Source organism: Armigeres subalbatus, unplaced genomic scaffold, assembly GCF_024139115.2.
Source record: "Armigeres subalbatus isolate Guangzhou_Male unplaced genomic scaffold, GZ_Asu_2 Contig1491, whole genome shotgun sequence".
NCBI classification, from domain to species: Eukaryota; Metazoa; Arthropoda; class Insecta; order Diptera; family Culicidae; genus Armigeres; species Armigeres subalbatus.
Genome location: NW_026942277.1, coordinates 159,202 through 173,356, shown reverse-complemented (window position 1 = coordinate 173,356; position 14,155 = coordinate 159,202). Strand labels below are relative to the sequence as shown.

General features: G+C 40.0%; 1 protein-coding gene across 2 annotated transcripts in view; it reads left to right on the top strand.

Moving 5' to 3' along the window:
- The first annotated feature begins 1,206 nt into the window (after positions 1–1,206).
- LOC134202878 (protein Skeletor, isoforms B/C-like) overlaps positions 1,207–14,155 on the top strand; it is an 84,819-nt gene continuing 71,870 nt past the window's right edge. Inside the window, exon 1 of one of the 2 annotated variants that reach the window (XM_062677865.1) lies at positions 1,207–1,799. In XM_062677865.1, coding sequence (XP_062533849.1) covers positions 1,757–1,799 — 43 coding nt within the window. In that variant the 5' untranslated portion in view covers positions 1,207–1,756. The remainder of the gene's footprint in view (positions 1,800–14,155) is intronic. The other variant, XM_062677866.1, reaches the window with a different exon arrangement.

Below are 14,155 nucleotides of genomic sequence, written 5' to 3'. Positions count from 1 at the left end.
CTGCAAGGTTTCTAATCCAGGACACCATTTTTGCATTCGTATAGCATGAGGCTAGCACGATGATACTTTTATGTCCAGGGAAGTCGAGACAATTTCCAATCCGTAAATTGCCTTGACTGGCACCGGGAATCGAACCCAGCCACCCTCAGCATGGTCTTGCTTTGTAGCCGCGCGTCTTACTGCACGGCTAAGGAGGGCTTATTCAGCTTAAATTGTTTGTTGGGTTGCCTCATGCCGGAATTATTATCATATTCCATGCAACCCCATAGAATAAGAATTTATACTTACTCCTAAATTATTTTGCCGACCTCAGAATTTTTTTTCGCATAATCTAACAGCTGAAATCTTGTTAAAAATGTACACTGATATTCAGTAATTCTTTTACCGAAACTACGTCAATTTTTTTCCGAAATCCTGTAGCTGATCGAAATTCCTACGTGTCTGTAAAATTACAATCAAGTGGTGGAATTGAGTGGGATAGTTCCACTTATGACAAGTGGCATAAAATTCAGTTAAAAAAAGTCAGCTTCGTTATTTCGTTTCAGTTCATATTTATATCTACCTCTTACTAATGTTATACAGTTAAAGAAACAACATCCGGGACCTTGGTGCATCCCCGAATTATTTTTTCCTCTTAAAGCCGCACTTCCGAAACAACTCTTACATCATAATGTGCTACGACCAGTCACGGCCATCGTTAAACTTGACATATTATATCGCTAAAAATAAATGCAGCGAACGATTGTTATATTTTTTCTGCATTTTATCCTGTCTTGTATTCCACCCAGCCATTCATGCACAGCAGAACCGTAAAAGGCAGCCAGCAGCAAATCAACTTTTTCCTCCGGCGCTGCTCATAAGGTCACGATCAAGTGCCTCTTCTTGATTGATCATGCTTGGGTCTTATCAACTTGTACCCACGCTAAGCCATGGCGCTGCTGCTGCTGCTAGAACCCTGCTGCGAACTTGGACTCTGACAAACTCATCAGCAAGTGACGAACCCCATCATTATTCTCATTTAACAATAACCTGATCGCGGAGTGTGGATTCTGGAGGCTGCGTGAGGCGAAACATCCCGATCGCACGCTGTGCTGCTCGGTCATGATCGGAGCTTTTGGCTGTGCGATCGAAACCGAGCCGAACGGATTGGCTGGAGCCCGTCTGTGGCTGTGGTGCAGTGTGGGCCGCCAGAGTGTACATATTTTCCAGCAACCCCACGGATGGATTTAGTCTGTGGCGAGCTTTCGAACGGTGCGGATCTTCTCTCTTGGCCTAGTCGGTGGACCGAGGCTGTCGTCGTTTCAGCAGTGTAAAGTACAGAAAAGTGTCTTGGAGTGGTGGCGCGTGGAAGGAATTCAAACGGGACTTGAAGGCCCCAAGGAAGAGGTCTTCTGGATGGGTTTCTCTTGCTGTGCAGCAAACTAGCGCGTGACAAATAGTGGCACAGACGAGCCGCGGGTGAAAGGCTGGATTTGTAGTGCAAGGCTGTGTGGATTAGTGGTTTATGACCAGTAGGGTCAACGATTGCTCGGGCTCTCGATTGAAAGTGAGATTCTGGATTTGAAAATTCACCGTGAAAGTCTGGCTAGAAAAGTGACAGTGGTGCTTTTTTTCTCTCCAACTCGGGAGCAGAGTTGTCTTGTCCAAGTGGACGCTGGACGCGAAGTTATCTCCGCTGGTGGAGTGTAGTGGAGTGAAACCGAGTGGTGAAGTCGAGAAGAACTAGAGTAGGACGGAACGGCACGAAACCGTTAAGATGCTGTCCGGACGAGGGTTTATCGTTGGAGCACTGGCGATCTGTAAGTAGAAGATGATTTGATTTTTCAATTTTCTGTGTTTTGCCGTTGGCCATTCAGTCTTTGTTTTTCCATACATACTAACGAGATTTTTATGAAAAGGTGCATTAGGAAAAAGAAAATATTCCTTCACTTTATGTGGGTCGATATTTACAATTTATACATATTCGGCATTGGTACAGTTGGTAGTAGAAAGTTCTTGAAAATTGCAACTTAGGGATCTTTTATAAATTAGAATGCAATTTGTTCCAGATGAAATATATTTAATATTAATATTTAATGGTCACTAGTTGTAGCTTGTATGACGAAGCTTTCTATTTGTTTCTGTCATTCAGTCAGATACTTCCAGACACTCTCTGGGGTGCAGGTTTGCACCATCGAATTGGATCGAATGGAAAACGGATTATCATTCAACTATTAAGATCATCAACTGATAAAACAGGATCGTTTCATCGTTCCTTATGTACTCTAATCCAACAATAAATTGACTTAGTGTGGATCCGATTGTTATTATTCATATAGTTTTAATTAGTTTTAATAAAAAGTCACTAGATATAAAGTCTGGCGGAGTGAAAACGGTTTGATTTTCTAATCAGGAAAAAAAAATTGTTAGGTTTTTGCAACCTTTGAGAAATTTCAAGCTGCCTTACAATTATTAGCTTTTGGAAGTTGCTTTCACAAAGCAAAAACACTTTTTTCACATTATATTCGTGAAAAATCAAATAAAATGTTGGTCACCTAGTAAATCCCAGACCAAATGCCTTTACCCTTTTCTTTGAACTCTAGCATTTTATATTTTTGGAATAATTTTCCAAAATATTTATCAGCATTATCTCAATATTGATTCAAGCCTGTTTGAAGCGTCATGTTCGATTGGATCTCACAAATGACTGTTCGATTGGTGACCTGTCAGTGTCTTTGCCAGACTTTATATCTATTGACTTTAGTTTTAATACATTTTACCATACTTCTGTCTTGAAAATTATCGAGAAGACGAGGGTTAAGGGTGAGGATGAGACAATTAAGAACAGAGCGAAACCCTTGATTACCCCCAGAATTGGATTGTTTTATAAACTCACGGAGCTGAGCTAATTCATATTTCAAACGTACACAAGCTTCGGACCCTCGTTAGGATAATAGCTTGTATCATTTGTAATCGGTCAACGTTTGGGCGATGCTAAACTCACTTGTAGTTTGTTTGGAACCTGTATAAAGGAATATTGGATATCTATGTGTTTTAAGCTAACTAGCGTTATTTACGATAAAGAGCTATGAAAGCCACCTAGCTCATACAAAATTTAAAACACATTCGAATGCTGAAAGCGGCAAGAAGAGGTATATGCGGCAAAGATTTTGTCAACATTTCAATAACTTCGCCAGATAAACTCTAGCTAGCTCGCTGCCTAATCTCAAATAAATAATTGTACTCTCGCTTGCTCCTGGGAAACCTTTGATCTTTCCATATTCACCTAACGCAGGCTTCACGATAACACTAGACTAGAACGGTCGCTCCACAATAGCACTAAACAATCTGGTGGTGGCGTTCTCTTAGCAGCCAGCGCGATCTACATAAAAGGCGATCTTCTTTCTCCATCTAGCCTTTTTAGCGTTGAGCAATTTTGCTGGATTCCCATTTACTGGATTCTAGCAGTGCATCGACGAATTTTTCTCCTACCCGATTATTTGGCTTTGAATCTAATAGTACTGGTAAATACTTGCTATATGTACCCGGCCTTGCCTGGAATTGCCATTTTTTTTACATTCGGAAAATGATAAAACCGATTAGTCAACTTAATATTTTGTTTGTTGTAATCTAAATGATATTTGCAGGGAAAAAGGTTCCTTTGAAATGTTATTTTCGGGAAATATTATTTTCGAGAAAATGTCATTTTCAGGGGAATCTGTTTTCTTCGGCACAGTGTTTCAAGAGCATCCTTTTATTCTCAGATTGAAACAAGCATGCTTTGAAATAATCCTTATTTTCAAGATTGCTTCAAATCAAGGGGCAAGTAACTCTAAACTTTGCGAAAATATTACTCATTGTCTTGCAATAGTATTTCGTGATATTTCTAGTATCCACGATTTCCATCAAACAAACAAACGGTTGCTAGTTCGGTTGTTATGGTGTTTGTTAGTTACTTGATGAAACACAGTGCTCCTCCATGTTGGAAACACCTGAGATCTACCTTCTACAGATTCTAGAAAACTTTCAAATCGCATTTTATATTACGAATGGCATCAAACCAAAGCGTAAGTCCTAAGGATTGCTCAAAAAATAATAATAATAGTAGAAATTGTTGTTCAAAGATTTTTTAAGAATTTAAAGGAGACTGAAATCATGTGTTGCCTAAAACTGGGTGGACTGTATCGACTGGGCGGCGTTGTGTTTCATGCTTTTCCAACCAGGGCTCTTCGATCAATTTACCGTAGATACGACGGTGGTTTTTCTCTAGTATTTGTTAGTATTTTTGGATACTGTCGAAAGTTTAGAGTTAGTTGCCCCTTGCTTCAAATCCTTATTTTTTCTAATATCAGCATGTATGACTGATGCCCAGAATCAATCCTAGATTTAAATCTTTGGGGAACTTTCTTGCTCAATTAAGATTCCAACTAAAGTCGGAATTTAAAAGATATTTTTGATGCTTTTATTCAAATACTATAGAAGACGACAAATCTGTATCCTTCGAATTTTCACCATGGATAGCATGTATACATACATGCTATCCATGGTGGAATTCGAAGGATACAGAGCTCTATAGAGCTGATGAGCCTGAAAATACGTTTAAATATTGGTTATGCATGACTGAACTGCACCATCCTGTTGCTCGAAGTAATGTTTGATCATCCACCCTTCCATGTTCGGGTTAGACCGATAGGGTGTGTTAAAACCAATCGTCCACTGTACCGGCACTAACTGGAGCTCAGCTCCCCGTGGAAAGGCCTCCGTTTTTCTTCCCTTTAGCCAGAAACGAAATGTTGACAATCGCCAGGGTTGTCAAAAAATACCGATTTTCTTGGAACATAGTTTGAAGGGGGAAAGGTTGAAACATCTCAAAAAGTAGTGGACATCATATCATCGCCCTTATAGCAGTTAAGCCATAGAAGGCCTAATGCAAACGGGTGGCGTGGGTTGAAAAAAAAGTCAATCACTATTCTGAAATCAAATAAGAGCACTGCATTCTTTGTAAGGGTATGCGATAACACATTTTTTCGAAACGAAACGAAACAAAACGAAATTAAAAATGTCTATGTTGATTCGATACGGAAGGAAACAAAATATAGATTTACTTTCGAGACTTCGAAACGATACGAAATTTTACGAAACGAAACGAAATTTTATTTTTTTTCCCGCGGAATTTTTATTGAATTGGTTTTACTTTATGTATGCAATTCTGATTTCACTTTTTGTAGTCAAATAACTATCTTGCCACCAAGAGATTTATAATAACAGAAGAAGCAGGGAATGATAACTACCGCGTTCCCGTTTATATTACATTGGCGATATGGCAATACCCCAGTATTTGTGCCGCTTTTAAACGAAGTCATCGTGGAGTGTGTACTCCCGAATCTGTTTAATTTCATATCAGTTCGGTTTTATATCAAAAAGTATATTAAAATATAGAAATTGTGGGATTTATCGTACATAGATTCAAATTCTGTTAAAAACCTTATTTCACTTGAGAATTATTAGGATTATGTGATTCATATTGTCTCATCAGTGTGGCTTTAAGGTATTAGCCTAAATCTAACCAACCAATACTTTTGTGTATTCACATCTGCCAGGCGTATATGGAGATAGAGAATTAATAATAGCATACATTCCTGTGCACTATCCTGCGTACCTTTCTAAAAAGTAAAAAATATGTATCTTACAAATGAGATCATAAAGTTTTTATGGCAGGTATGAAGAAATAATTCTTCATTTCTCATATAAAAAGTTGCACCAAAAGGCCTACCTAAGAAAAACTTTTTATATAATCCTCGGAGACCCATAATCTCGACGAACTGAGCTGTTTCTGTTTGTCCTTGTATATGTGTTTGTGTATATGAGACATGCGAAAATTGATGCCAAATTTTCATTATCAACCGACTTCAATTAAGTGCAAGGAACAGCTGTTTTGGTCAGTATGAGCTGAAAACAATCATTTTTAAAGAATCTTCAGCAATCTGATTGATCGTTCAACCCGTTCTGGATTTTTTTTTGCAAATTCCATGCGAAGATCTAGATATGCCCACGGTTATGCAAATTATGAATACCTTAGCTTGATTAACTGTACACATCGTAGTGTCTCATCATCTCATCACAGTTTATCAATTGGATAATCTTCTTGGGATGATGTTTTGGGATTAAATCCCAGGATTCAATCCTCCCATACGAAGTGGCAAAGACAATGCATGTCTGGATTGGGATCATTTGCGTGATTGGGATTGATCTCTCTACCAATTTTTGAATCGCAGTAGCTCCCAGAGTGTGATTTTTTAAAGACTGCTTCGGCATAAAATGATTTGGCATAACGCCATTTGGCATTATTCGGAACTAGAAAGAGAAAGGGTTATTTCTCGCTTAACTTTACAAAAGGACCTAAGTAACATTTTTTCATTAATTAATTTGAGTACTGCAATCAAAAGCTTTCATGTTGTTCTGTTGATTGCGCTATTCAAATTAATTCATGAAAAAAATGTTACTTAGAGCCTTTTGAAAAGTAAGGCGAGTTTTGATATATTTTTTCACATAGATAAAAGAGATAAATAAATGCGAACGAACGAAACGGAAGAACTTCCGACGAAGGGATCACATCTAGAGGTGTGCGCCGCCGCCGAGAATCCAAAGAATTTTTCATGGAAATAACAATGATTTTCTTGAACATTCCATACAATTTCCCTTCGAAATTTAAAAAAAACTAAGAAAAAATTGGAGTGTGAATTTTAAAGGATTTCCCTTTGAAATAAAAAAAATCTCGTTGCAATAGAATTTTTGAACAGAGAAGCTCGTTTATCAGAAAGACATTTTGCCGAAGGCCACAACACAACAAACATTGGAGAAAAATAAAGCGCTTATATGACCAAAATAGTTCTCTATAGCTTAAATAGCTAAATTTCTTTGTTGGTAAGGCTGAAAGTTGTTTACCTAATATGTGCTGAACTGACCATGATTTCATAGTTGACGTATCAACCATTCACAATTTCAGCGAATTTGACGTAGGGGGAATGACCTCTTTGGCAGGTTTTGTTCTATTATTTTCAGGGCTAACCATAACTAATTATGCTCAAATTTGACCTAAACATTCTTTGCATATCGAAGAATATTGTGGCCAAATTTCATAAAATTTGGTCAACAAAAACCCCCCTGACAATAATAGAACAAAACCTGCCAAAGCCGCCATTTCCCCTATTACGCATTTATTAGAATAATTCAACCGCTTCAACATCGATACCTTGCATGTTCCAAACCTCATTTAATTGTTTGCGGGTTGAAATGTTTAAAATTTGCCATGTTTGACCTTAAATCATTCGAAATACATGCGAAAGTGCAATGGTTGTTACGTCAACTATAAAATTATGGGCAGTGATGCAGTTTCCTCCGGTTGAAAAAAAAACAGTTGGCCGAATAGCCCAATTGTTCGAAAAGGTCGTGTAGCAGAAAGAGTCACTTCATGCATCTACATGACCCCTGCTCCTTTGGTCAAACTCGTCCCGCATCATCCACCTTTAGTTGTCTCTATTCCGGAGAACTTGGAAAATGACTTCGACGATTTTCCTGTTCCCGTAGCGTACGACTACCGGAAAGCCGACCACGAAAGTATCGTCGAAGTGTTGGGAAGTATGGACTGGAGTTCGATATTCTCCAACGACATCGAGAATGCTGCTCTTACTTTTTCGCACGTCTTGGCCTACGTAATCGACAGGCACGTTCCTAAAAAGATCAACAATAGAGATTCTCATCCCTCCTGGCAAACAAAGGAGCTAAGAAAACTAAAAACAACCAAAATAACTGCTCTTAGAAAATACACGAAACATCGTACACTTCTACTTAAATCCTACTATGTGAGATTGAACTATGATTTTAGGCGACTCAGTCGTTTATGCTACTCGCAATACCTAAGAAACGTGCAATCGAAACATAAATCGCATTCGAAGACTTTTTGGAATTTTGTGAACAAACAACGGAAAGAATCTGGTCTTCCTTCGACAATGACGTTACACGGTACGACCGCTTCAACTCCTAAGTACATTTGCCGTCTTTTTTTCGTTGAAGTTCTCTGACGTTTTCATCGACGAGCAGCTGTCCGATGCCGAAGTTACTCTCGCAGCGAATAACGTCCCACTGTTTGGCCAAGCACTGAGCAATATCGACGCCGAAATGATCTCGACTGCAGCTTCACGACTCAAGCTTTCATTTAACCCCGGCCCCGATGGTGTCCCATCTGCATTCCTGAAGAAACACATTTCTAGTTTGCTAACACCTCTGCTTGCTCTGTTTAGGCTATCTATCTCCAATGGCCACTTTCCTTCATGACTGGAAAACTGCTAACATGTTTCCTGTTCACAAAAAGCGAAATAGACGAGACGTGGATAACTATAGAGGAATAACATCTCTGAGCTCCATTTCAAAGCTTTACCAACTTGTAATCATGGAACCTCTGCTTTCTCACTGCAAACATTATTTGTCCGAAGACCAACATGGGTTTACGATCGGCCGCTCCACCACCTCTAAATTGTTGTGCCTCACTTCATATGTTACGGAATGCATGAATGACAGGGCCCAAACGGACGTAATATATACCGACTTATCCGCCGCCTTCGACAAGCTGAACCACTCTATCGCTATACTGCCGTTCTACGCATGCTTGTACCAAATTCAAAAAACGACAAATGAGAAAATGGCATTTGAAAATTGAACACTAATTTTCATTGCTGGCGTATAACCGTAATGCAATATAAGATTATTACATCACAGAACCATTCAGAAGACTTAATTTCATTGAAATCATTCTTATTTTTTACTCACAAATAGAATTTGCGACAACGATCATGAAAATAGTTTTGCGGGACAGTTATGCCGAGAAATAAAGCACTTGTTTTATGGTTTCTACGCATATCAGCCCCGTTCAATGCATGATTTCGTGAATGACTACTGCGACTGATATACACTACCCGCCAAAAGTATGGAAGCGCAAAAATAAGTATTGCAACACCTGCTTTGAATATTGCAACACTCCGAAAAGTTTAGCATCACTCCGGAATTAACATATTCGTGAAGATTTATCGTCGGATCCTTTACATTTAGAATGGTGGAACCTTCTACAAAATTTATCACGGCGATAAGTGCATTGCGAAAGAGGACAATTTAGCTCTTTGGAGTGCCTTGGCCACCAGGTAGACCGCGGATTATCCGGATTCTGAACCACGTGTGAAGTCACCGCCTAATACATCTATTCATTCTAGCGACATGCCAAATGTTCATCATCTTTCGTAATCGCAATATGACAGAAAAATCAATGCTGATTGACGCTTGCTTGACCCTTGGCGTCCTCCCAGTGGTCCTCCGGGAGTTTCGGAACATCCGGTAAAGTTAATGTGACCAGACGTCCCGCGTTTCGCGGGACGCTGCGTTTTTCAAATTCGTTTTACGAATTCATTACAATTCATACAGCCTTACAAATATTTTTCCAATTTTTTTTGGGCCAAAATCTATGGGAAATGCATTTTTGGAGGTTCAATTTTCAAGCCAGTGACGCAATCCAGATAGGCGTCCCGCGTTTCGCAGGACGCTTACTGGTCACATTAGGTAAAGTGGTTAAATTTTGAAATTCGTCACAGAAAGCTGCGACTTTTTCAAAGCCGATTGTGGCAGAATTATCAGAGCAAAATCAATGCAAGCATCACTCATTGACCCCAGATGGCCTCCCAGTGGTCCTCCGCAAATTCCGGAACATCCGATGAAGTGGTCAATTTTTAAAATTCGCTCCAGGAAGCTGCGACTTTTTCTAAACGGTTTGAGGGAGCATTGCCAGAGAAAAATCAATGCAAGCATCACTAATTGATCCCAAGTGGCCTCGTATTGTTCCTCCGGAAGATCCGGGACATCCGGTGAAGAGGCCAATTCTTGAATCTCGTCCTAAAAAGCTGCGACTTTTTCTAAGCCGATTGTGGTAAAATTGTAGGAATTCCTCCGGAAGTCCTTCTAAGAATTCTTGCGAAAGACTACCAGGAATTCCTTCGGAACACCTTCCAGGAATTCCTTCGGAAGACCTCCCAGGAATTCCAGGAATTCATTCGGAAGTTCCTCCAGGAATTCCTTCGGAAGCTCCGTTCCTCCAGGAATTCCTTCGGAAGTTCCTCCAGGAATTCCTTCGGAAGTTCCTCCAGGAATTCCTTCGGAAGTTCCTCCAGGAATTCCTTCGGAAGACCTCCCAGGAATTCCAGGAATTCATTCGGAAGTTCCTCCAGGAATTCCTTCGGAAGTTCCTCCAGGAATTCCTTCGGAAGTTCCTCCAGGAATTCCTTCGGAAGCTGCCAGGAATTCCTTCGGAAGTTCCTCCAGGAATTCCTTCGGAAGTTCCTCCAGGAATTCCTTCGGAAGTTCCTCCAGGAATTCCTTCGGAAGTTCCTCCAGGAATTCCTTCGGAAGTTCCTCCAGGAATTCCTTCGGAAATTCCTCCAGGAATTCCTTCGCAAGTTCCTCCAGGAATTCCTTCGGAAGTTCCTCCAGGAATTCCTTCGGAAGTTTCTCCAGGAATTCCTTCGGAAGTTCCTCCAGGAATTCCTTCGGAAGTTCCTCCAGGAATTCCTTCTGAAGTTCCTCCAGGAATTCCTTCGGAAGTTCCTCCAGGAATTCCTTCGGAAGTTCCTCCAGGAATTCCTTCGGAAGCTCTTCCAGAAATTCCTCAGGAAGCTCCTCCAGAAATTCATTCGGAAGTTCCTCCAGAAATTCCTCAGGAAGCTCCTCCAGAAATTCATTCGGAAGTTCCTCCAGAAATTCTTTCCAGGAATTTTTCCGGAAGATTCTTCACCTTCCAGGACTGCTTCCGAAAGTTTCTCCAGGAATTCCTCAAGAAGTTCCTCTAGGAATTCCTCAAGAAGTTCCTCTAGGAATTCCTCCAGAAGTCCCTCCGAATTCCTCCGGAAAATTCCTTAAGAAGTTCCTCCATGAACTACTCAAGAATTTCCTCCAAGAATACCTCCGGGAGTTTTTCAGGAAGTGTACCGGAAGTTTCTCCAGGAATTCCTCCAAATGTTTTTCCGTCCGTTCTTCCAAGAAATCCCCTTGAATTTTTTTGCAGGAATTCCTCCGGAAATTCCACTGGAGTACGAAAATTCCACTAGGACCTACTCCAGAAATCCCCCAAAATCTCTACATAAATTGCTTTGAGAACTATACAGAAATTTCCTCTGAATTTGTTTCTAAATACACATGGAATTCTTTTAAGCCCACCTATCTCCGATTTCCGACATTTTTTCCTGAAATTTCGCATTCCGCATTCCGCCAGAAAACCGTTTGGAATTTTTTTTAGAAGTTCTTTCAGGAATTCCCCAGAAATCACCCAGAAAACCGTTCACGATTTATTTTCAGGAAATACTCTTGCAATATTATAAAGAAGTTAACCTGAAAATACTCCCAGAAATGCTCCCACTTTTTCTTCCACAAGGAGGGGCTTGTATTCCACAAGGAATTCTGCCAAAAAATGACCAGAAATTTCTGCGGAAATTACGTGGAGAATTGTTCCAGATATCCCTTTATAGATTCGTTTCGAAATTCCCCCAAAAATTTCTCCCAGTGTTCTCAAGAAAAATCCAGGAATAGCTCCGGGAATTCCCTTCCAGAAAGATTTTACGATAGAATTTTTATGCGAATATCTGAAGGACTTCCTAAAAGAATTCATAACGAAATTCCTGAAGGATTTTTGTAACAACGTTCTTAAGAAATTCTCAAAGATATTCCTGATTTGAATCTGAAGAAATTTTTACAAAATTGTTTGAAATAATTTTGGGTGATTCCGATTTATAAACTATATCGGAAATGAGATTATATTCTGCATCATTAGAAGTGGAAAAATGTCATATGAACATGGTGGAAAATATGTATTTCTGACAGGAGTTAGACGAAACTGGAAAACTGAACTTGACTTTACTGTTAATGCTCTTTTGGAAAAAAGTTCGAAATCCATAATCCTACTGCCTACAATAGCCATCGGCGTTGTAAAAAATATTTGGACGTGGTAAATTTTCATACAATTCATTTTGATGGTGGCGGCGCACATGTCTATTCCTGAGGACCACTCAGTGAAATTTTGCTTTCATGTTGCTACATCTAACTTACGAGGGAGGATTACTAAGACGAATTTAAAAGAATGGACCACTTCACCGAATGTTCCAGAACTTCTAGAGGACCATCCGAGGAGAACGACTGGTTGTTATATTGAATTAGTTCTGACATTTTTACAACAAGCGATTTTCAGAATATTGCAGCTTTCTGAGTTGAATTACAGAAATTTACCACTTCTCCGGATATTCTAAAGCTCCCGGAGGATTACTAGGTGGCCACCAGGCGTCAATGGGAGATGCTCGCATTGATTTAACTCTGGCATTACTATTACAGTCAAACCTCTATGAGTTGATGTTCTATGACTCGATATCGACTCATGGAGGCAAAATATGCCATATTGAAAAAAATATTCAGGGTTACTGTGATGGTCCCTTCAAACAGATTTTCAATGATTCTCTATTCCATGTCTCGATATTTAAACGAGTCTTCATTATCGACTCATTGAGGTTTGCCTGTACAAACGGTATAGGAAAAATCGCAGTTTTCTGGGATGCATTATAAAACCATTAAATATGACCACTTCACTGGATTATCCACTGGTCAATGAGTGGTGCTTGCATTGATTTTGCTCTCACAATGCTACCACAGACGTTTTAGAAAAACTCGCAGCTTGCTGGGACGTAATTTAAAAATTGACCACTTTACCGGATGTTCCGGATCTTCCGGAAGAACACTGGGAGACCACTTAAGGTCAATTAGTGATGCTTGCTCTGATTTTTCTCTGAAAATGCTTCTACAAACCGTTTAGAAAAAATCGCAGCTTTCTGGGACGAATTTAAATAATTGGCCACTTTACCGGATGTTCCGGATGTTCCGGATCTTCCGAAGGAATACTGGGAGACCACCTGGGGTCAATTAGTAATGCTTGGATTGATTTTTCTCTGACAATGCTTCCACCGACCGTTTAGAAAAAATCGCAGCGTTTTGGGACGAATTTAAATAATTGACCACTTTACCGGATATTCTGGATCTTCCGGAGGAAAACTTGGAGACCACCTGGGGTCAATTAGTGATGCTTTCATTGATTTTTCTCTCACAATGCCTCCACAAACCGTTTAGAAAAAATCGCAGCTTTCTGGGACGAATATTAATAATTTACCACTTTACTGGATGTTCCGGAACTCCCGGAGAATCAGTGGGAGGCTACCACTAACTGGTCAAGCAAACGTCAGTCAGCATTGATTTTCCTGTCATATTGCGATTACGGAAGATGATGAAAACCGCATCTCGCTGGAATGAATGCATTTATTAAATTGTGACTTCACACGTGTTCCAGAATCCGGAGCATCCGGATGTTCACCCGGTGGCCAAGGCACCCAGGGAGCTAAATTGACGTCCGGCCTAATGCACTTATCGTCGTGAACAATTTTGTTGAAGGTCCCATTATTCTAAATGGAAAAGATCCGATGGGAATATGGGAGTTCTGAAGTGATGCTAAACTTTTTTGGGGGTGTTGCAATATTCAAAGTAGGTGTTGCAATACTTATTTTTGCGCTTCCATACTTTTGGCGGGTAGTGTATGTCTCCACATGCTTTATCTATGGAAGTGAACCTTCCACGTGGTTTAATTGATTATGTCGCTTAGAATGAGTATTGTACAAATTGCCCACAGTAAACCAGTGCAACAGGCTAAGATTGCAAGATCTAAAGAGAAAATGCTATTTCAATGTGTGTTGCTCCATCAAATAACAGAATCCGCCACAATGACCGCGAGACAATTATTCGTAGAAATGAAACAATGGGACAAATAGACTTGATGTTGTTTTCAATGATTTTCCAAACAAAGTTCGAAATCTGTTAGAGTTTTCTAAAAGTATACATCAAAACAGACTGCTCTATGGTGAAAAGTCAAAATCCACAAAAACTAACAAGGGACAACTATGCGTAGAAGGGCAGTATAGCAAAACTCCAAAGGCTTGGAATATGTGGTTCTTTCTTAGAATGGCTCCGTACATACATGACTGGACGCCGGCTGTCGGTCTCGTTCGGCGAATGCACATCCGACGATTTCCCTGCTTCATCGAAAATACCA